This window comes from Chelonoidis abingdonii, chromosome 4 (genome assembly GCF_003597395.2).
Source record: "Chelonoidis abingdonii isolate Lonesome George chromosome 4, CheloAbing_2.0, whole genome shotgun sequence".
Lineage (NCBI taxonomy): Eukaryota > Metazoa > Chordata > Testudines > Testudinidae > Chelonoidis > Chelonoidis abingdonii.
In genome coordinates this window covers 40,607,975-40,629,314 of record NC_133772.1, presented here as the reverse complement: position 1 = coordinate 40,629,314, position 21,340 = coordinate 40,607,975, and the positions used below count along the sequence as shown (strand labels likewise).

Genomic DNA, 21,340 nt, shown 5'->3' with positions numbered 1-21,340 from the left:
CCCTGCCACTGCCCCTAAGATCCTCATTACCCTTATTAAAAACTGAGGAAAAGTATTTGTTTAGGTGTTGGGCCATGCCTAGATTATCTTTAATCTCCACCCTCTCTTCAATGGTTAGCAGGGGTGGGCAAACTTTTTGGCCCGAGGGCCACATCTGCGTTATGGAAATTGTATGGCGGGCCATGAATGCTCACAAAATTGGAGGTTGGGGTGTGGGAGGGGATGCAGGCTCTGGCGTGGGGCAAGAAATGAGGAGTTCAGGGTGCGGGAAGGGGCTCCGGGCTGGGGTAGGGAGCAGGGATGTAGGGCCTCTGGCTGGGGGTGCAGGCTCTGGGGTGGGGCTGGGGATGACGGGTTTGGGGTGCAGGAGGGTGCTCCAGGCTGGCACCAAGGGGTTCAGAGGGGGATCAGGGCTCAGGCAGGAGGTTCAGGTGCAGGAGGGGGTCAGGGATGCAGACTGTGGGTGGTGGTTACCTCAAGCAGCTCCCAGAAGCAGTGGCATGTTCCCCTCTCCAGCTCCTATGCAGAATTGTGGCTAGGTGGCTCTGCGCGCTGCCCAGTCTGCAGGCGCCGCCCCTGCAGCTCCCATTGGCCATGGTTCCTAGCCAATGGGAGCTGTGGGAGTGGTGCTTGGGGCAGGGGCAGCATGCAGAGCCTCCTGGCTGTCCCTACGCATCGGAGCCAGAGGGGGGACATGCCGCTGCTTCTGGAAGCTGCACTTAGTGGGGCAAGCCCCCTACCCTGTTCCTCAGCTGAAGCACCAGAGCAGGACAAGCCCCAGACCCCATTCCCTGGTGGGGCATGGGTTCGGGGGTCATGGGTTCGGGGTTGTTATAAATGTGTATGGGTAGGGTTTTGTGGCCTGCCTTGTGCAGGAGGTCAGACTAGATGATCATATTGGTCCCTTCTGACCTATGAGTCTATGAGTCTAAAACATCTGGAGGGCCGGATGCGGCCCCCGGGCCGTAGTTTGCCCACCTCTGCTAGAGAACTTGTATTATTAGTTTTAATCTCCTTTGTAAGGTCCAGCTCTGCTTGGCTTTTGGCAATTGTCACTTTTTCTCTAGACCTCCAAGAGATAGCTTTCCTTACTGATCCTGCCCAGCTTCCATTCCTTGTAGATGTTCTGCTTTCTCTGTTCGAGATGCTTGCTCATCCAGCTTAGTCTGCAACCCTTCCCTATGAATTTTTTCATCTTGCTTGGGATGCATGCTGCAACTTTGACTTAAAGTCATTTCAAGCCTCCTCCACATCCAGATCTTTGAGTTCTTCAGTCCAGTCCACTTTTCTGACTAGTTCCTTTAATTTTTTGAAGTGGCTGGTCCCTGTGTAGAGGGGTTGGTAAGGATGGAAGCCACAAGTAGCCTCACCCCTGTGTACCTGTGTAACGAGACGCCACAGTCTTGCTCTGAACCAGGCAGGGATTTTCATGATTCATGCTCCGGGCAGGTTATGTGCATGACCGGTTCACAGAAGTGGTCAAAAGTAATTTAAGGGGGAGATGATACCTATTGTTGCCATATATGCATATGAATTGGTGCAATGTGGTGCAGACAGGAAAGGGTAACACCTTTCCCCTTTTATTCCAAGTGGAAGTGTGGGGTACTGAAACGAAGCATCCATAATAGATGGGAAGATCCTGCACAGATCTCAAAATACATCCTGCTTCTGGGCATTAACTCTCATTTTTTTTACTGACCTGCATTTTACGAGTTATTACCATATGAAGAAACAAATTATAAAACTTTGTGGAATATCATACCATGTGTTACAGCGGACTGTGATATTTTCCCCAGGCTTATAGAAATTTCCTCCGTGGACACATGGGCACTGGTCCTCAGCAATGCAGCCCCCTTTACCATCAGATACAAGCCCACCGGGGCACATGCAGCCAGAAACACATTCTGTGACATACTGTGAACATACAAATACAATGTAAGGTGACATATTAATCATTCAGGAAGGAGAAAGAAAAAGTAGAGACAATTAGTTCTGGTTACTAAATTGCAGCTGCCAAATCAGAAGCTGAGCTAGGAGCCTTCTAAGAATCAGGTCCATGATATACACTTGGAACCCAACTGTTTTACAGATCTATGGTTTTCTGTACATTAATTTATTCTATACCAGTGGGAAATAAGATTTTAAAAATCATCAAATCAAATTGCTGCATATCCATGAACATGACAACAGCAGGCATGGTGACAAAGTGGGTAGCTATAGCTTCTCTACTGTTATCAATGAAAAAGGCAGTTTGTGAGCAGTGCAATGTTAGCATTTGTTAAGCACAATCATTTATACAAAATACTAAATAAGCTATGCATGTTCTTATTGATATGAATTTGGCCCCTTACACACTGCATGTCTTGTGTCTTACAACTTTTCTGACACTCAGATCCAATTGCTCCTGGGCCAGCAGAGCTGCAGTCGAAGTAAAACATAGGTGCAGGACAATCTACAAGAGGGAAAAGCCATTACAGAAGGGTCAACTGGTGAAACTGGAATGGATGCCATCAAACAATTTATGCCAACCTAGACACTTCCCAGAATACATGGCTAAGCATGTCAGCTAGGATTGGGAGAGTTTCTTTTATACAATTTTGAGCTGTTGGCTGAATTCAAAAAGTAAAACTGACAGATGTTTTTTATCTTTTCAGATGTTTCCCCCTTGATTAACTTTATAAAGAGTAAATATTTATCTTTTCCTATAAAATGTGAGACTAATGCTCCACTGATTTTCCTTATGAAGATCAGTCTCCAGAGGTCGCAACTGTACTTGCTCAGATTTAATATTTTTTCATCAAAACAATTTTCCAATATAAACAAAAATGTTCACAGAAAAATTTCATTTTGGTTGAAATTTTTTTCATTTTGAGGAAAAACCAGAAACAAAACATTGTTCAGTAAAATGTTTGGGTTTTAGTAAATTTTTTTCAGTTTTTGGTTTTTAAAAACTGATCATTTTACTGAAAATTTGAAGTGAATTGAATTTGAAGGTTTGGGAAAACAAAAAAAATTGTTAAGTTTTCTATTTAGTTATTTGTTAAAAATAAAAATTCAAATCAGATGGTGTACTGGAAACTCCTGTCCCTTTCCCGTCATAGGAAAAGTGTTTCTAGCTTTATACTGGGATGTGTGTCAGATACAGCCTGGAAATCCTGTGGAGCAGCCATGCTGTAACTCTCAATCCCACATTGAGAGACCTTTCATTTAGAATCCTCCACCCTCTTGGCCATTGGTTATCCCCACATCTGTGCCCTCTCACTTGGGTATAGAAGGGGAGATGCCAGGCGTAGACAGGAGCATGCTGCAGACACCAGCTCCTCCCCCCTTCCTCTTGATCCAATGAACCTTGCTTCCACATTATGGTTTCAATAGATTCAGGGGGACCGGGAAGCATAGATCCCCCATCCTTTCCACACTTGTCAGTTCACACTGGTTTTAGCTTCTCTCCACTGGAGGATGGAGTACCCAGCATTGGACACAGGAATCCTTTGAGTCAGGTGCTGGCTTAAACCAGAGAACCAACTCTGTCAGGCGCAGAGCCAGTATGAAGCTACTGATACCACTTGTACCTTGTATGACTGATTTTTGTCAGCCTATTAGGGATCCAGAAATATGTATATCGGATGACTAAGTAGCCTAGCCTTTGAAAGCAGAGCCAGCACTTCACACTGACAGTCATCGCTGAAAAAAATTCTGCTTCCACATTTTTAGGATGCAAAAGACCAGGTTCCTCCCTGAGAGGTCTTCTGAGGGACCAGTAACCAAGCAGTATTAAAAGGCCTTTATATTTTTTATCTATATCAGATCAATGGCATGATATACAATTGCTTGTGAAATAACTCATTCTCACATATTCATTTGTGCATATCCAGACACATTCGGTTACCCTGTCAGAGATTGGAATTATTTGTGATATTGGAATAAATGCCCTTTTTGGAAAAGAAGAAATACAGAGGTGATAGGCACCTCATAAATTCTAGATTTGTATACATTTGAGATGATGTGTTCAAAAGAAAAGGGAGTTCAAATGAACCATCTTTCCATCTTTGAAGGACTAGTTATTAAGATGACCTGAAGCATCTAGAAGTGAGAAGTACCCTCTTCTCATCTCATGAACTTTGAGAGAGATCTATTTATTTTTGAAGAGTTCAGCAAGTTTGACAACATTTTTATAAAGAAAGTTGTTATCAACAGGCTAATACTCATCTCTATAATTAACACATTTCAGGGAGAAGCAAGACATGCATACAACACAGTTATCTGTTAAAAAAACCTGACAAATACATTGAAAACCACTTTAAATTCTAAATTACAGGTCAATGGTAGAATTTAGCAAAATCTCACCTTTTTTCATTATGGCTTCTCCAATGCAGTCTAATCTTCCTCGAATACATTTGCTAAAGATATTTCATAAAATGAGAAACTCATCAGCTCTTCTCACATTTATACGAGAAACCATACATTATCTAAAAGCTCTGCCACTCAGGTGAATATCAGTCACACCACAGTAAGTGGTTCATGTAATCACCTATATGCCAAGATGGAATTGTCACCTCAGAGAGAGGAGGAGAAGAAGTGCATACAATGCTTAGGTTCTGTTCTCTCACTTGCAACAGACTTGTTTTATATCTTTAGGCAGTTCACTTCAGCTTTCTGCATCTGTTTCTCCATAGTACTTGTCTACTTAAGAGGGGTCTTGGGATGCTAAATTAATTAGTATTTATAAAATACTTTGAGATCCTCCAGTGAAAGGGGCTATATAAGTGCACATTATTATAATTAGCGGTCCTGTTATTTGATGTAATATATTGAGCTGGTTGAAAATGGCAGTTATTTGTCATGGAAAATTTAAATCCTTTTAAAAGCAGCAAAGAGTCCTGTGGCACCTTATAGACTAACAGACGTATTGGAGCATGAGCTTTCATGGGTGAATACCCACTTCGTCGGTTGCATCCAATGAAGTGGGTATTCACCCACAAAAGTTCATGATCTAATACGTCTGTTAGTCTATAAGGTGCCACAGGGCTCTTTGCTGCTTTCACAGATCTAGACTAACACGGCGACCCCTCTGATACTTAAATCTTTTTATTGTTTTAATTTTTGTCAATTTCTTGATTATCCAATGCTGGAAAATTTTGATTCTCAAAGGCCATTTTTTGCTCCAAAGCATTCTGGTTTTGAAAACTGTAAAAATGGTCTGATTTCCTTTCTCATTTTTCATTTAAAAAAGATGAAATTTTCAGTGAAAATAATTTTTTTTCCACAAAAAGTTGTAATACTGGCAAAAAGTCATTTTCACCAAAATTACAAAAAAAGTGAAATTTCAGTCAGTCCTAATACTGCATGAGAGGGACTCCTGAGGCCAGGCCATTCACAAACCTACCATTGTGTCCCACATTTGCTTCCACTCCACCATTCTTTTTCTGCAGCTCATTATTCCTTCCCCACTCTCCACTGCCCTCCTACCTCCCTGCTAATGTTACTTCTACTCTGCTAGCCCCTCTGACCTCCCTCCTCCTGACTTCTGATCAACTCTCCATTTCTTCTCCTTTTCCATGCACTCAACCTCTTCCCATTGCAGCTAATGTCTCCTCTTACTCCTACCAATTATGTGTGGCTCTCACCTCCCATGTTATAGAAGCCTTTTGTTCACTCTTAGAGCACTTGGATTCAACCACTCTGGGGTTTGTCCATTGGACCATGGTGGAACCTGACCCACTATTGTCAAATAGAAAATCTCATCATTCCTTGGTATGATATGAATTCATTCAAAGATTATTACTCTCATGGACTGCAGGGTACGTTTAACGTGACAATCCATCTACCACACATTCTTCAGTTCATCTGAAAGAACTTACCACATGAGTTTGTCCTCTTGGAATGATTTCCCAGCTTGAATTGTCTTGTCTTTGTAGTAACATGGACAATCTTCTGGAGACACACATTCATCAGCATTTAGGTAGGTCTCCTTGGGACAACCACAGCCCTCTACAGGAGTGCTCTGGATATTACACAGCAGATCAGGCTCGCTCAGGGAGCGGCAGGAGTGGTTACAGAACTTCACATCGTAGCTGAATACCATCGTTTCAGGACAGTCCTTAGAGACATCTTTACAAGACAAATAAATTAAGGACTGAAATGGACTTGGAACCTGCAGTGTTAAATTATCACCTCTGCTGTTGATGTAGGTGATAACTACATATACTTTTCCTCCTAATGGTGAAGGCTCTCTCCAAAGGAAAGTGTTGGAACCCGCCTTACCTAAGGTATTTAGAATGAATTAGCCAAAATGCTGAAATATATACAATGCTATCACGTCAGGGCCCAGATACTGCATACCTCTAATATGTCCTTATATTTAAAAATAAACCTGTGTTCTGCATTACTAATGAGCGTCACAGTTCAGGGCAATTGCAGCTGGATTTCCTCTCTGTGGTCCAGCAAGGGCATGCACTCTAGGCTCCTTAGCTATCATCTCTCTTGGGCAAAACCCCACATCTCTCTCCCTCCCAATAGGCAGAGGTGCTGGAACAATTTGTATAGTGGGGGTGCTGAGTGCCATTGAACCAAACTGTAAACCCTGTGTATAATGGAAACCTGTAGTTCCAGCAGCTATGCTGTCCGAGGTTTTTCCAAGCTGTGTTGTTCTCCAGCAGGTCAGACTGCCTAAGCCGATCTGCTTTACTTTTTCTCTAGATGTTAGAGAGATCATAATTGCCCAACGTTACATTACCACACTGCTTTTTCTGAGCAAAAACATTTATTCTTAAAGTGAAAGCATTAAAGAAAACAAATGAAAAATAATAAAAGAACCTACACACATGCTAATGAAGCTTACCAGAGATCACCCTCCCCTGCCCAACCCCAACAAGGGCTCTGGTAGGAGTCAGTCCTTCAAACCCCACACAGGGGCTTTTCTGTGGCTACAAGTTCATAACTGCTTTTGCTCAGAACAAGAACCCTCATGAATAGGTCAAGTTCTTCCCAGAAAAGACTGGGGCCTCCCTTGGATAGAAGGTCCTGTCTGTTTGCTGGATCAGAAAGCAGGGCCTGAGTCAGTTTAAACTCACACTATTTTACCCAAATGTCCTTTCTTTGTCTGTTAGTATCTAAAGCATCCAGTTTGAACCAGTATATGCAAGCCTTTCCAGGTGCTGGCACCCCTCTGGAGGTGTTATAACCTGAGAGAATTTACCTAATTTCCCCCCCCCACACACACACACACACTGTTCTTTGCTACTGGAGGAGCTGTGGTCACTCTCTCCCATGAAATTACATACAGTCCTGGCCCACAATGATCCATACACTTAGTACAGTAAGATCTACCAAAGATATGAGACTCTCTAATTAGGAGTAATTTGAAAAAAAAAATTAACACTATTATTGTACATGTGAAGTTGAATGGGCAGCTGCCAGAGAACTCTCTGCTCATGACATGCTGTTGCCAAGGAAACTACATGTAGGTTCTAGAAGCTCTCTGGAGAAGAATGGAAAGACGGAATGACTCTTGGAGCATCCTTTGGGAAAAAGAGAAGCAAAGTCTTTTGGCTTCTCTGCGTGGACTGAAAGGCGAAGTATCAAGTCTAACCGCGCTCAGTTATCCTTCTGAGCAAGTGGAAGACTGATGAAACTGCATGGGCTACTGGGGAGTGGCATTTTCCAATCTCTACACCAAGTATGTGGTAAAATAACCTTGGCTTACACTGAGAGGTAAGTGGCTCCTGCCATTTTAGCTCATGCCAGATTACAGGGAAGAGCCAGAAAGGTGGATTTAGCCATAAGGTAGGGCAGTGCAGTGTCTTCTGCGGCTATTGGTCAGTCCAAGGGCCTCTAAAAGGGAGTGGGACTTGGTGGTGTTAGGCAGTGCAGGTCAGTTGGGCCAAAATTTGGAGCCATCAGAGGGACAAACGCTGCTCCATCCTCCTATCTTTGCTGCATAAGTAACTAATTCAGGGATTAGAGCTCTACTGTGAGGTTTTCCGAGAAGAAGATGTTTGATTACAGTATTTACTGTTAAAGATGTGTAACTTTTGAGGTTTGAACTGCCTTGCATCTGGCTGCAGTCCTGTCCTTTTTTAATATCTCTGCAGTATCTGAAAGAGCCTTGGAAATCAAAGCAGTGTGAAACACCAGTGAAATGGAGCACAATCTGGCCTATTTACTCATTCTCTCATGAATAATGCTGCACAACAGACTTTATTCTTAGCACTGGTATGTTCCCAAAAGAGTACTTATTCTTCTTTAAACAAGTCTGAAGGCAAAGAAGTATTGTGAAGGTTGAACAATCAGTATTTTTTTCCCAGCGTTAGAGGGTAAATTGGGTATTGTTTGAAGCTGATATTACCAATTTCATCATGAGTGAATGGAGTTTTGTTTCTTAAACCAATGCTACAGCTCTCTCCAGCTTTTCATAATGTAGTTTCTAACTTTTGGCACACACTGAAGTGCATCTTGTTCTGCAGTTCTTCACCTGGATAGCTTTCAATAGACAGACACTGTATATAATACATACAACTGTATATTTATATGCCAATCAGCTGTAGAATACACTGTGTTCCTTTTGAATTACTGTACCAAAAGTTTGTTAAATTGCTTGTACCGTAATTTTAAATTCCTTCTACAAGTCACTACTCTAATTACATTGTTTACCACATCTGGAAAATTCAAGTAGCCTCAAAGGCATGTAATTAACCAATAGATAGACGAACTGTAGTAGATCCAAGGGGAATCTAAATTGCATATATACCATTATCTTATGATTTTATATTCAGATGGGTTTCCAGTCATGAAATCATACATAGGAAAAATGAGAGATTTTCCAAAATTGCTGTCAATGAGCAGCTATTCTCATACCAATCACTTGGGAATTATTGCAAACAAACCACACTTATGATAGCAAGAGTTAATCAGGTGAATCCTCTGATCATCAATGGAAGAATGGCAATGCAGAAATAAAAATGAAGGTAATGGAGAAAACTTAGTCCCCGAGTGTAGATCCTGATCCAGTACCCAGTGGGGTCAGTGGAAGGTCTCACATTAACTTCAACAGTGAATTGATCAAGCCCCAAAGAAGTAACCCCATTTAGCAAAAAGAAGTCTGTGATTTAATATAAACTCATTTATAAGCATAAATGCACTTATCCATATATACCCCCCAAAGACCATTGAAACGGTCTATAAGAGACACAGCTATCTAGTAGTGAGATCAGAACACTAAAAACTAGGACTCCTATATTATTCCTGTCGATGCTACTGACTTGCTATGTGGCCTTTTGAGAGTCATTTAATCGCTTGGTGCCACAGACTACCTATCTATACAATGGGGATATTAGTACTTAAATTACAAGAGAGTTTGTGGGCTGAATTAATTAATATTTATGAAATATGTTATACTTCTCAGATGATATGTGCAAATACACTTTTTGCAAGAAACTATTACTTTAATGTAACATAAAACAAATCAGTTTAATTAAAATGGTGCAAGTTTGTATATAGGTAAGGACTTGTGTAATGGTAGATGTTGTTGGTCAGAAACTGAACAGAAATGGATCTTATGGCAGCCAAGACTAAAATATATTGGGAATCCTTTGTATTCAGAGTTTGCCTAATTCCTGCCCATGCCATGCCTTGATTTAGCTAAGGATATTAGTCCCTCATTTTCATGAATGATAAATCCATCCATTATTCCCATAGAAAGAACACACAAGGTCAGACCCTCATCTGGTTTCAATTAGCGTAGCTATCTTGACTTCAGGGAAGCAACATCAATTTACAACAAGCTGAGGATATGGCCCATAGTATGCTTCTATCCCAGGGGTAGGCAACCTATGGCACGTGTGCCGAAGGCAGCACGCAAGCTGATTTTCAGTGACATTTACACTGCCCAGGTCCTGGCCACCGGTCTGGGGGTCTCTGCATTTTAATTTAATTTTAAATGAAGCTTCTTAAACATTTTTAAAACCTTATTTACTTTACATACAACAATAGTTTAGTTATATATTATGGACTTCTAGAAAGAGATCTTCTAAAAATGTTAAAAATGTATTACTGGCACGCAAAACCTTAAATTAGAGTGAATAAATGAAGACTCAGAACACCACTTCTGAAAGGTTGCCAACCCCTGTTCTATCCTATTTCTAAGATACCTATCACCTTGGCATGAGAGCACAGAACATAGTTGTTTCAACAGCGTAAGAGCTCCAAATTGTGTTCTCCTGTGCATATACACATGTTAATATGTTACACGTACCACAGACCCCAAGCCTCCAGCCGTTCAGGTGTACTCCTCTTGCAGCACAATCTCTGGAGTATGTAGAGAGCACACTACACAAGGCTGCTTCACTCTTCTCAGCATTACAAGTGTCATAAACACAGTTCTAGGCAATAGACAAGGAAACTGATATTATGATGAGAGCCCGAGCAGCAGAAACAAGGACTCATCTTAAATATTTATATGATCATAAACTCATTGCCAGTGAGACTTAATCCTCAATATTTGAAAACCAAAGAATGTTCCTTTTTTGGATTACAAAATGAATAAATTCAACTTTATTATGAGACAATGTTTGCAACTTTTAAGATACACAGATTATTGCCTTTTCATAACACACATTTGGTTAGCTGAGACTGAAACCCTGATCTCCCTCTTAAAAAACATGGCCTCTAACACCGAGCTAAAGCAAGAGCTCTGGTAGCTATCACCTACAGAAATATCCTTATGTTCTTTCTAAGCCGCAACCAGTCAGTAGAAGGCAACATGCTTATACAATGCCCATGCCTGCTCCTGCTTATATTAATGGGTAAAGCTCCCATTTGACATCAGCGGGAGAATTGGGCCAGCAACTCTCATTGAAATCAACAGGAACAGCAAAATTATCCACAACAAAATTCATTTCTGGTTTTGGTTAATTGCAATCTATTTTAAACATAGCTGGTCCATGAGTTTTCAATGAGATTTAATAATTTGGAACATTTGAAAGGTAATTTACAAGCCATTTTTTAATTGAACCCAAAGGCACATTGGACAAATGAACGTTAAAATCCCAGGTGATTTCTAAGTGACTTGTATCAAAAAAACAGTAGGGTTTTTTTTTTTTCAGATTTTTCAGAAACTTCGTTACCTTTAGAATAAAGATGGCCATTTTCAGGCCAAGTCAGTTTTTCTATATCATAATTACAGAGGTGTGAAATCAGAGCTTTCTAAGGACAGTTTGTTTCAATTTTAATAGGGAGTGGCTAATGTCTCTTCACCACAAAAGCCACTGATGTTTAATATAGTCTTGTTTTTAGATCTGAATTTTAAATGAAGCTAAGTGTGAAGCCAAGATGTTTCAGAAGCACTAAACTGTATTATAACATCTTTCTTAGAAGATTCCTTAAGTAACATGTTAGACTACCTTATAGGTATAAAAAAAGTGCACAGAAAGCTAGTGTCTTACCTCCATCTATTCAGTTTCTTTTATTTAGACCTTAAAACCTACAAGTCTTATCATTTCACAGTGAAAATGAGCTAGCACCATTTGTGGGAAGATAGTTAGTTTAAATGCCTTGCTGGTTACTAAAGCCCCAGTCCAGCAAAACACTGAGGCCTATGCTTCACTTTAGATATATGAGCAGCCCCATTGACTACAATGGGGCTATGCATCAGAGCTCATCAACACTTTTTTCATTGGAATCTTTTTGGTGAAAATGGGTCTGTGATGTTATCTAATTAGAATATAATTATGCAAATCATTATGTCTACCATTGTTATATAATTGCAATGAATCGTATACAAAATATAACTCATGGCCAAAAAGGGTTAAACAGCTTGCAGGCAGAATGACCCAAAGCCAACTTTCAAGTCATGTTAAAAAGGTATATGAATGGTAATTAGGGCCACTCATTGTAAATAGGCTAGAACTTTGAAATGCAAACCTATATTGTTAGAAGTTAGAAGCAATACTGATTGTGTGTATCTTAAATGCTAGCCAGGTAAACAGACTGTTCCTGTCGGTCACTATAACTATTAATTCAGAGATCAAAAGGGAATATTAACATTTAGATGAATTTTGGGTGAATGATGACAGTCTGCCTACCAGATAAATTGCCCTATGTTAATTTGTGTAACTAATTACTAGCGGTGTTTAGGAAACAGAGGGTTACATCAAAAGCCTATTGTTTACCCAGAACTGTATGGTCAAGAGAAGGCTAGAAAGCTGTATAAAAAACCATTGGGTCCTGATTCTATTCTCTCAGATCTGTTTGAGGCTTCATACAGGGGAAGCTTAGGCCACAAGGACTGAGTTCCCAGTTCTAAGCTGGAACACCCTGCAATGACATTGGACTATAACCTATGGTCTATTTCTGAAAGAACTCTTTGCAACTATAAAGCTCACCATCTGTGCTATGAATGTGAACCTTAATGAACTGAACCCTTGTCTGTATGTATATTGATCTTTTAACCATACTCTCACCATCTTTTCTTTTTTAATACATTTTAGCTTAGTTAATAAGAATTGGCATAAGCATGTGTTTGGGTTAGATCTGGAATATTCAATAACCTGGGAGGTAATGTGTCCGATCATTTGGGATTGGTAGAACCTTTTCTTTTATATGATGAAGTAAAATTTTCAGAAATCATCATATTTCACGAGGGTACCCAGATGGAGGCCTGAGGCTGGATCACTTTAAGGGAACTGTGTTGTTTGAACTTCTGAGTAACCAGTGAGGTAGAACAGAAGCTGTTTAATGCTGGCTTGGTAAATCTAACTGTTGAATTATCCACCAGCTTTGGGGTTTGTCTGTCCCATTCTTTGTAGTTCACCCTAATTGAGTGACCACACCTGGCCCCCACTGGGACCCTAGTCACAGTGGCATAGTAGCACTAGGATACATATTACCACAGGTTAATTGAGTTCTTGGATCAGAACCGCACACTTGTCAAAACTTAAATTTGATACTGGAGAGTTTAAAGGTTAAAAATCAGTTACAATGAGTGACCCATGATCAAGAGCCCAACTAAAAACAGCCTGGAAAAACTGTGCTCACAGAGGGAGTTTTCTTTTAAGAAAAAGCCCCAGAGCAGGAACTGAAAAATCTGTCAATTGCCAGTGATAAGGAAGTAGACCCAGCAAAAATGCTTGCATTGAGAAAGCAGCAGCAGTTTGAACATGAACAAAAAATAGCTGATATGAAAAGAGAAGCTGCTGAAAGAAAGAAAGAAAGAAAGAAGCCCATGCAATGCACATGGAACGGCTGGCTGCTGAGGAGAGGGTTGCCAGACTTAAGATCCAAATCAAAAAACCAATGAAAGAACAGCAGAAGCTGTATCATCCTGAAAAGCCATCTCCTCATAACAAAGATGGGGATAGAATCTATCCAGTTTATAACAATGTCGGTATATTATATGAGTCTAAGCAGTTTTCTATGTGTAACCAAATATACCCCGACACTGCCACCTCTTATGTAAATGCTTTTACTGTGAGCTCAGGTAAAGGTAACCACATAACATGTGCAGAGAATGTAAAAATCAATGGTAAAAGCTGTTTAGGGCAAATTACAGTTTCTAATATCCCTCTTGTTAAAGCAGATCTTGTCAAAAAGGAAGATTACTTACCAGATAAGAGTGTTAATAGTGTAATCCTCTATGAGTTTACTGTAAATGTGCTTTTAGCCAAAAGCCACTTTGAGTAGAATGGTGTTAAACAGGAAGTTATAGCTGGTGTAAGGAAGTTATTGCCTAAGGATCTTTTGATTGGGGATGATATTAAAGCTTTGTTCAGTCAGGTTGACATAAACCAGTCAGAGGAAAAAAATAATCCTAAATCTGTGTCAATTAGGGGCAAGGACTTGCCTCTGGAGCATTTCTCCAAATGTTTGTCTGAGAAAGATAGCTGTTTATCTGTGCAAAAGAGCAGTTTGTCTGTAAATGAAGTTTCTGAATATCTGTCTAGTATCTGAGAAGTGAATCTGGAATCAGATAAAGCACAGAGAAAACTTTGGTCAGGAAAATGTTTCTCTAGAGCAGATTAAAGTTAATGGTCAGATTAAAGCCCTAACTGAGGAAGGAAAGGGTACATGCTTGGGGAGTAACGGATTGTTGGCTAGTAAAGCTTGTAAAAGTGAGCCTAGGCAATGTAAAAGTGATTTGCTTAAAGTAGATCAGTATGAGCCACTGTCTGTGGAAAGCAGAAGTTTGTCTGTTGGAAGTGGCAACTTGCCTGTTAAGGAAGCTGTCCCACTATCTGAGCATTTGTCTGTGGACAGCCATAAGTGCTGGGACAAGGGAAATGATATTCTGAGCTGTTTGTCTGTTAAAGGGGAATGTTTCTCCAGCTCTTTTTTATGTGTAAAGCAGACAGAAGAAGCCTGTCAGCCTACGATGGTTGAAAATTTATCAGTTGACTCAGAGTTGATTCTGGATACAACTAAAGCCCAGGAAGGAAGAGATCTTAAATTTGTATCTGCTAGGAATAATGACATTGTAACCAGGTTGCATCCAGCTAATGTCATAAATAGCTCCCAGAGACCAAGCAATTCTGATGCTTCTATTTTGCCTGTTGCTAGTGTGTTGCTGGGTAAAGATATGACAACCTTGTCTGATTAGGCTGATATCGTAGCCAGGACATAAGGAACGCATAAAGGTGATTTGACTATGTTGCCCACGGACAGTGTGGAAGCTTGTGATAAGGAAGAAATGGTTCCTAAGCTTGTAGTTGTTGAGCAAAGAGAGCTGCAGGGGAGAAAACACTTCTAACCCTTTGACTATGAAATCTACCAGCTTGCCTGAAAGCAGGGCCAGATTAACCTTTTGTGGCCCGGCATCAAATATATTTGTGGGCCGCCATGGAGACAATGGAGCATGGCGCAGGGAGATCAGTCCCCAGAGCAAGGAGCCAACCAGAGTCAATGGGGTATGGCATGGCAGGGGTGACCCTGCTCCACTCAGCCCAGTGCGAGGGCACTATTTACAAACTGGTAGTTGCCAGATGCACAGTGCCCTGCCTGACCCTATGCTGCCAGCATACCCTTTCCCCTCAGTGGGGGGCCCATGCCACACCACACCCCCCATACCTCCGCCCAACAACTCCCCAGCTCCCTATGCCCAGAGTCTCCCTGGACCCACTATGCCCCTGGACCCTCTATGCCCAGTGCTCCCCCAGACCTCCCCCACAAATGCACAGCACCCTGCACAAAACCACCTCTGCCCAGAGCTCCCCTGCCCACAGCCCCACCACAACTGCAAGTGGTGGGTAGGGGGAGCCAGCAAGGTCTCAGGGCACAGTGCAAGTGGAGCAGGCCGGGACCCCTTCTGAGCATGGGCTTGGCCTCATGGAGCCACTGGCACCACTGCAAACCGCCAATGCCTGAAAGGGAGCTGTGTAAAAATCCTCCTAATGTGCCAGAGGTGATTCTGGATGTAAGTGAAACTCAGAAGGAGTTTGGTTATTTGTCTGTTGTGCCACAGTCTGTTCTGGACATAATGACAGTTCAGAAAGAATCTGTTGTAGTTCATGATATTGCAGAAGGAAAGGAATTTCCGGGTGAAATCTGAGGTTTGTGAGACCTCAATAGCTGTGCCTAGGGAGGGTGAAAAGGAATTGCTTCTTTTGACTCTTAATGGGCCACAGTTGATAGTAAACAGTCTCTTTTCTGAGGAAAGTGTGTTGGTGCCTAATGGCCAAAGTCTTTCAAATAAATATGAATCTACTGAATTTGCTTTGGAAAAAGCTAGTGTGGATAGCTTAAAGGAGGCTTCATTAGCTAATATTGGAAGTGAACAGACTGTGCCTCAGGTTCAAGGAAAAGGCTGGATTCCTGGCTTTACACAGCAAAGCAGCCTTATGAATAGACCTGTAGTGAGGCAGCCTGGCTCCCAGCCGCCCCAGAGAAGGACGAGCCCCTCCGGATGCCAAAGTCGGGGGAGCCACTGGAGCCTGCGCCAGAGGTCAAGGCACAGGACAGGAAGTATAAAAGCCCAACCCCAGGACTCAGAAGCTGCCTGGCCGCCAGAGAGGCCAGACGCTGGTGTCCTAGCTCCTGCTGGGGAGACTCCTGCCGCCTGTGACCGACCCAAGGACTGGCCATACCCGTTGAGGCCAGACACCGACCAGAAGCCAGTAAGCCTGCTGGGCCCAGAGGAGCTGCTCAACTTACCACTCGTGGAGTACGCCGAGGAGTCCATGGTGGTCAATGCCATAGAGGACAATGACCAGATACAGGTACTGCTAGATGGGGAGGTCGCAAGTAGCCTGGGGGCAGCCAACTCTAGTCTGGCTGTGGCACACCCAGAGCTGATGTCAGTGTGTTGCGGTCAGGATCCCCACTGACACAGCAGCAGGTCGTCTGCTGCTGTCAGGGCCCCGGGCTGGGACGCAGTAGAGTGGGTGGGCCTGCGTCCCCGCTGCCACCCCACTCACGGGTGGCAGTCTCCCCCTCGCCCTGATGCTCAGGACCAGGAGCCTGGGCTTTGCTCTTGAACTGCTTGTTTGCTGCCACGCCTTGACCGAGGGCCTGGGCTTATTACTGAACTCTCTGCTCAGCCCCTGCCTGAGGGTCTGAGCCCTGAATTGTTTGTTTGCTGCCCCACCCTGACCTGGGCTTGTTATTGAACTATTTGCTCAGCCCCTGCCGGAGGGCCTGAGCCCTTGACTGTTTCCTGCCCCACCAAGCTAATTCACCTACTCACCGGACTTGTGTAGTGAGGCAGCATGGCTCCCAGCCACCCCAGAGAGGGGTGACCCCAACAGCACACACCTACAAGACCCATAGACACTTGAGAATTGTCATGTGATTTCTTAGTAAGTTCTAATGCATCTGATGCCTTGTGAGTGCAGAAATTGGCAGTTGAAAAGCAGCTGTGTCCACAATAGAAAAGAACCATAAACCCTTGCAGAACATTCTTAAACTCTTGTTTTGTTACTTCCTCATTGGCATCGGTGCATTTAATTTTAAAGAGCAAGTAGAATACAGCATGTAATCCTTGCCTGATCAGAATACATTTATGGCAGGTCAAGTTTTGGACTAGACTAAAACAATTCCTTACCTTGACATATGATGCAGGATCTACAACGGAATGACAGGAAGCAAATACACCATTTGTGTTAGACAGTAGTTCACACCAGTGCTGCCCAAATTTTTCTGAAAGGGAAAATAGGAATAAACTACCCAAAGTCACATATGCAAATTTATAATCTCTCTCTTTCTCAATGGGCTTTACAAATCTCTAAAATGTTTTTCATCTTGAAGATATTTTAAGACATTCAGGTAAGAGTGGAAGAAAATAGCAGACAATCAGAAACTATGGTGATGAGTGTGATTAGATTGACAGATATAGTGGACAGACAGCTATGCCCCTGTCTGAACATTTCCATTTGCTACTAATATCAGTCCTGTGGTTTAGGTTTGCAGGACAGATGTTAGAATGCATTTTTCTCATTTCAAGCATTTTTTTCCAATCGCTTCCAAAGACATGATCGAACTAGCCATGTGATCACCAGAAAACTGTAGATTTCCTAACACACAGTGGCAGTTACCAGGGCAGATGTTGTACTGAAGCCAAACTGGGAGTTTTGGCTGCACATAGGTACAGCTTGCTCAGAAAGGACAGCCAGGGGAAAAGGGAGAACATGTTGCCTAGTATACCAAAGATGTATACACCTGCACTGAGGTTAAGATAGAAATGAGAGGCAACCCTGTTGAAAGTCTCAAGGTAAGGAAAAAAGGAGAAAAAACCAAGGATGATGTTATGGTAGGAGCCAACTATAGACCACCTAACCAGGAAAAAGAGGTAGATGAGGATTTTTTTAAACAACTAATAAAATAATTGAAAGCACAAGACTTGGTGGTAATGGAGGATTTCAAATACCTACACATCTGTTGAGAAAATAATACAGCAGGGCACGGATTATCCAATAGGTTCTTGAAATGCATTGGAGACAATTTTTATTAAAAAAGGTGGAGAAAGCAACTGGGGAGAGGTTGTTCTACACTTGATTCTGACAAATGGGGAGGCACTGATTGAGAATTTGAAGGTGGAAGGCAGACTGGGTGAAAATGATCATAAAATGATAGAGATCATGGTTCTAAGGAATAGTAGGAGGGAAAAAAGCAGAATAAAGACAATGGACTTCAAGAAGGCAAACTTTAACTAACTCAGAGAACTGGCAGGTAAGATTTGATGGGGAGCAAGTCCAAGGGAAAAAAGAGTTCAGGAGAATTGGCAGGTTTTTTTAAGGAGACATTATTAAGAGCACAAAAGCAAACTATCCCAATGAGTAGGAAAGTTAGAAAGTATGGCTGAAGACCACTCTGGCTTAACTAGGAGATCTTCAATGACCTGAAACTCCAAAAAGAGTGATACAAAAAGTAGAAACTAGGTCAAATTATGAAGAGCGAATATTAAAAAAACCACACACACACAAGCATGTAGGGATAAAATTAGAAAGGCCAAGGCACAAAATTAGATTAAACTAGCTACGGACATAAAGGGTAACAAGAAAACATTGTGCAAGTACTTTAGAAGCAAGAGGAAGACCAACGAAGGGTAGGTCCATTACTTAATGAGGAGGGAAAGACAATAACAGAAAATGCAGCAATGGTTAAAGAGTCAAATGTCTCTTTTGTTTCATTTTTTACCAAAAAGCCTACTATTGTATGGATAACTAACATAGTAAATATCAGTGTAAATGGGGTAGAATCTGGGGCTAAAATAGGGAAAGAACAAGTTAAAAATTACTTAGACAAATTAAATGTCTTCAAGTTGGCAGGGTCTAACAAAATACATCCTAGAATATTTAAGGAACTGACTGAACAGATCTCTGAGCCAATAGTGATCATCTCTGAGAACTCATGGAGGACAGGGGAGATCACAGAGGACTGGAAAGGGGCAAATATAGTGCCTACTTATAAAAAAGGGAATAAGGACAACCCAGGGTATTATCGACTCGTAAGCTGAATTTCCGCACCCAGAAAGATAATGGAGCAAATATTCAAGCAATCTGTTTGTAAGCATCAGGAAGATAATAAGGTGATAAATAACCATCAACATGGATTTGTCAAGAAAAAATCATGTCAAAACAACCTGACATCCCTCTTTGACAGGGTAACAAGCCTTTTGGATGGGGGGAAACACTGGATGTGATATATCTCAACTTTAGTAAGGCTTTTGATACTGTCTCATATGACCATCTATTGAGCAAACTAGGAAAATATAGCCTAGATGAACCTATTATATAAGGTGGGTGCATAACTGGTTGGAAAACCATATTCAGAGAGTAGTTTTCAATGGTTTCCAGTCAAGCTGGAGGGTCATATCATCTGGGGTCCTGCCTGGATCTGTCCTGCGTCTGGTTCTGTTCAATATCTTCGTAAATTATATGGTTAGTGCCATGGAGAGTATGCTTATAAAGTTTGCAGATGATAGCAAGCTGGCAGGGGTTACAAATGCTTCGGTGGACACGATTAGCACTCAAAATGATTTTGGCAAACTGGAGAAATGGTCTAACTAAATAGGATGAAAGTCAGTAAGAACAAATTAAAAGTTCTACACTTAGGAACAAATAATCAATTTCACAAATACAAAATGGGAAATGACCACATAGGAAGAAGTACTGCAGAAAAGGATCTGTGTGTTACAGTGGATCACAAACTAAATATGAGTCAACAATGTAATACTGTTGCAAAAAAAAGCCAACATCATTCTGGAATGTATTAGCAGGAGTGTTGTAAGCAAGACATGAGAAATAAATCTTCCACTCTACTCAGCACTGATAAGGCCTCAACTGGAGTATTGTGTCCAGTTCTGGGCACCACATTTCAGGAAAGATGTGGACATATTGGAAAGTCCAGAGGAGAGCAACAGAAGTGATTACAGGTCTAGAAAACATGAGCTACAAGGAAAGACTGAAACAAATGCATTTGTTCGGTCTGGAAAGGGGAGACTGCAGGGAGATATGATAAAAGCCTTGAAACTCTTAAAGGGTTGTTATAAAGAGAAAGGTGATAAATTGTTTTCCTTACCCACTGAGGACAGCACAAGAAGGAATAGGCTTAAATTGCAACAGGGGAAATTTAGGTTAGACTCCAGGGAAAGCTTCCTAACTGTAAGGGTAGTTAAGCCTGAAACTAGTTATCTAGGGAGATTGTGGAATCTCCATCAGTGGAAGTTTTAAAGAACAAGTTCGATAAACTCCTTTCAGGGATGGTCTAGATAATACTTAGAACTGCCTCAGTGCAGGGGACTGGACTAGATGACTGTGACGTTATTGATATAACCTGGGACCATATAGAACATGGGTTGCAACCAAGGTCCTGTAGTGGCACCAAATCTTATGTAAAGGGGGTCATATAAGGTGTCTAAGACCAGGTTACGGGTTACTGGTTATGATTATGCTGTTGTATATCTGTATCATTTTGTTTCGTAGTTTCAAGTTATGAATGATTGGTGAATATCTGTCTATATCTTCAAACTTGTGCTGTGTTACTGGGAAAGATCCCAGACAAGTGGGGTCTTTAGCTCTGCTAGCCTGCTTGATGGCCATTAAGGACCATCAGTACACAATTGACCATTGAGAGGAGGCAGATACGCCTTGTGGACTCAGCAGGGTGTGCAGAAACTGCCCATGTGACTGCAGACGCCTTTTGCTGTATTTCCACAGTAAACAAAGAATGTCCTTACACGGAAAAGCCTATATAAGGCTGATGCCTCATCTCCCATCTGGTCTTCAATCCTGCTTCTTACCTCTGAGGGACTTTGTACAAACTGAAGCTCTGCCACAAGGACAGAATGACCCATCCCAGGGCATTGTCCAGAGACTGGATTTTAACTTGGTAGTCTTACTCATCATTTGCTACAAGCCTGGATGACTTTGCCATTCACTGTATTGTAACTTATTCCATTTTAACAATTCCTAGCTTCATCTCTAATCTTGTCCTTTATGAATAAACCTTTTAGATTTTAGATTTCTAAAGATTGGCAACAGCGTGATTTTGTTGGGGTAAGATCTGTGTGTTATATTTGAGCCTTTGGTCTGGGGCTTGGTCATTTGGAGACGCGAGGAAACCTTTTTTTACTGGGTGTTGAGTTTCATACACATAGCCAGGGACGGTGGCACTGTAGGTAGATTACTGGAAGGACTGGAGTGTCTAGGAATTGCTGTGTGACTTGTGGTTAGCCAGTGGGGTGAAACCGAAGTCATTTTTGTCTGGCTGGTTTTGTTTGCCTTAGAGGTGGAAAAACCCCAGCTTAGGGTTGTGACTGCCCTGTCTAAGCAATTGGTCCTGGATTGGCACTCTCGGTTGGGTCCTGCCAGAACCACATCGTCACAATGACTTATCAAGTTCCCTTCCAGTCCTA

The 21,340-nt window shown here is 41.8% G+C and overlaps 1 protein-coding gene across 1 annotated transcript in view; it reads right to left on the bottom strand.

The window, feature by feature from the left end:
* Positions 1–21,340, bottom strand: part of LOC116829791 (mucin-5B-like) — a 72,551-nt gene that overhangs the window by 30,188 nt on the left and 21,023 nt on the right. Inside the window, exons 14-19 of the mRNA XM_032788836.2 lie at positions 17,030–17,124; positions 10,253–10,379; positions 5,862–6,111; positions 4,348–4,400; positions 2,352–2,452; positions 1,763–1,914 (exon numbers count right to left, since the gene is read on the bottom strand). Coding sequence (XP_032644727.2) covers positions 1,763–1,914; positions 2,352–2,452; positions 4,348–4,400; positions 5,862–6,111; positions 10,253–10,379; positions 17,030–17,124 — 778 coding nt within the window. The remainder of the gene's footprint in view (positions 1–1,762; positions 1,915–2,351; positions 2,453–4,347; positions 4,401–5,861; positions 6,112–10,252; positions 10,380–17,029; positions 17,125–21,340) is intronic.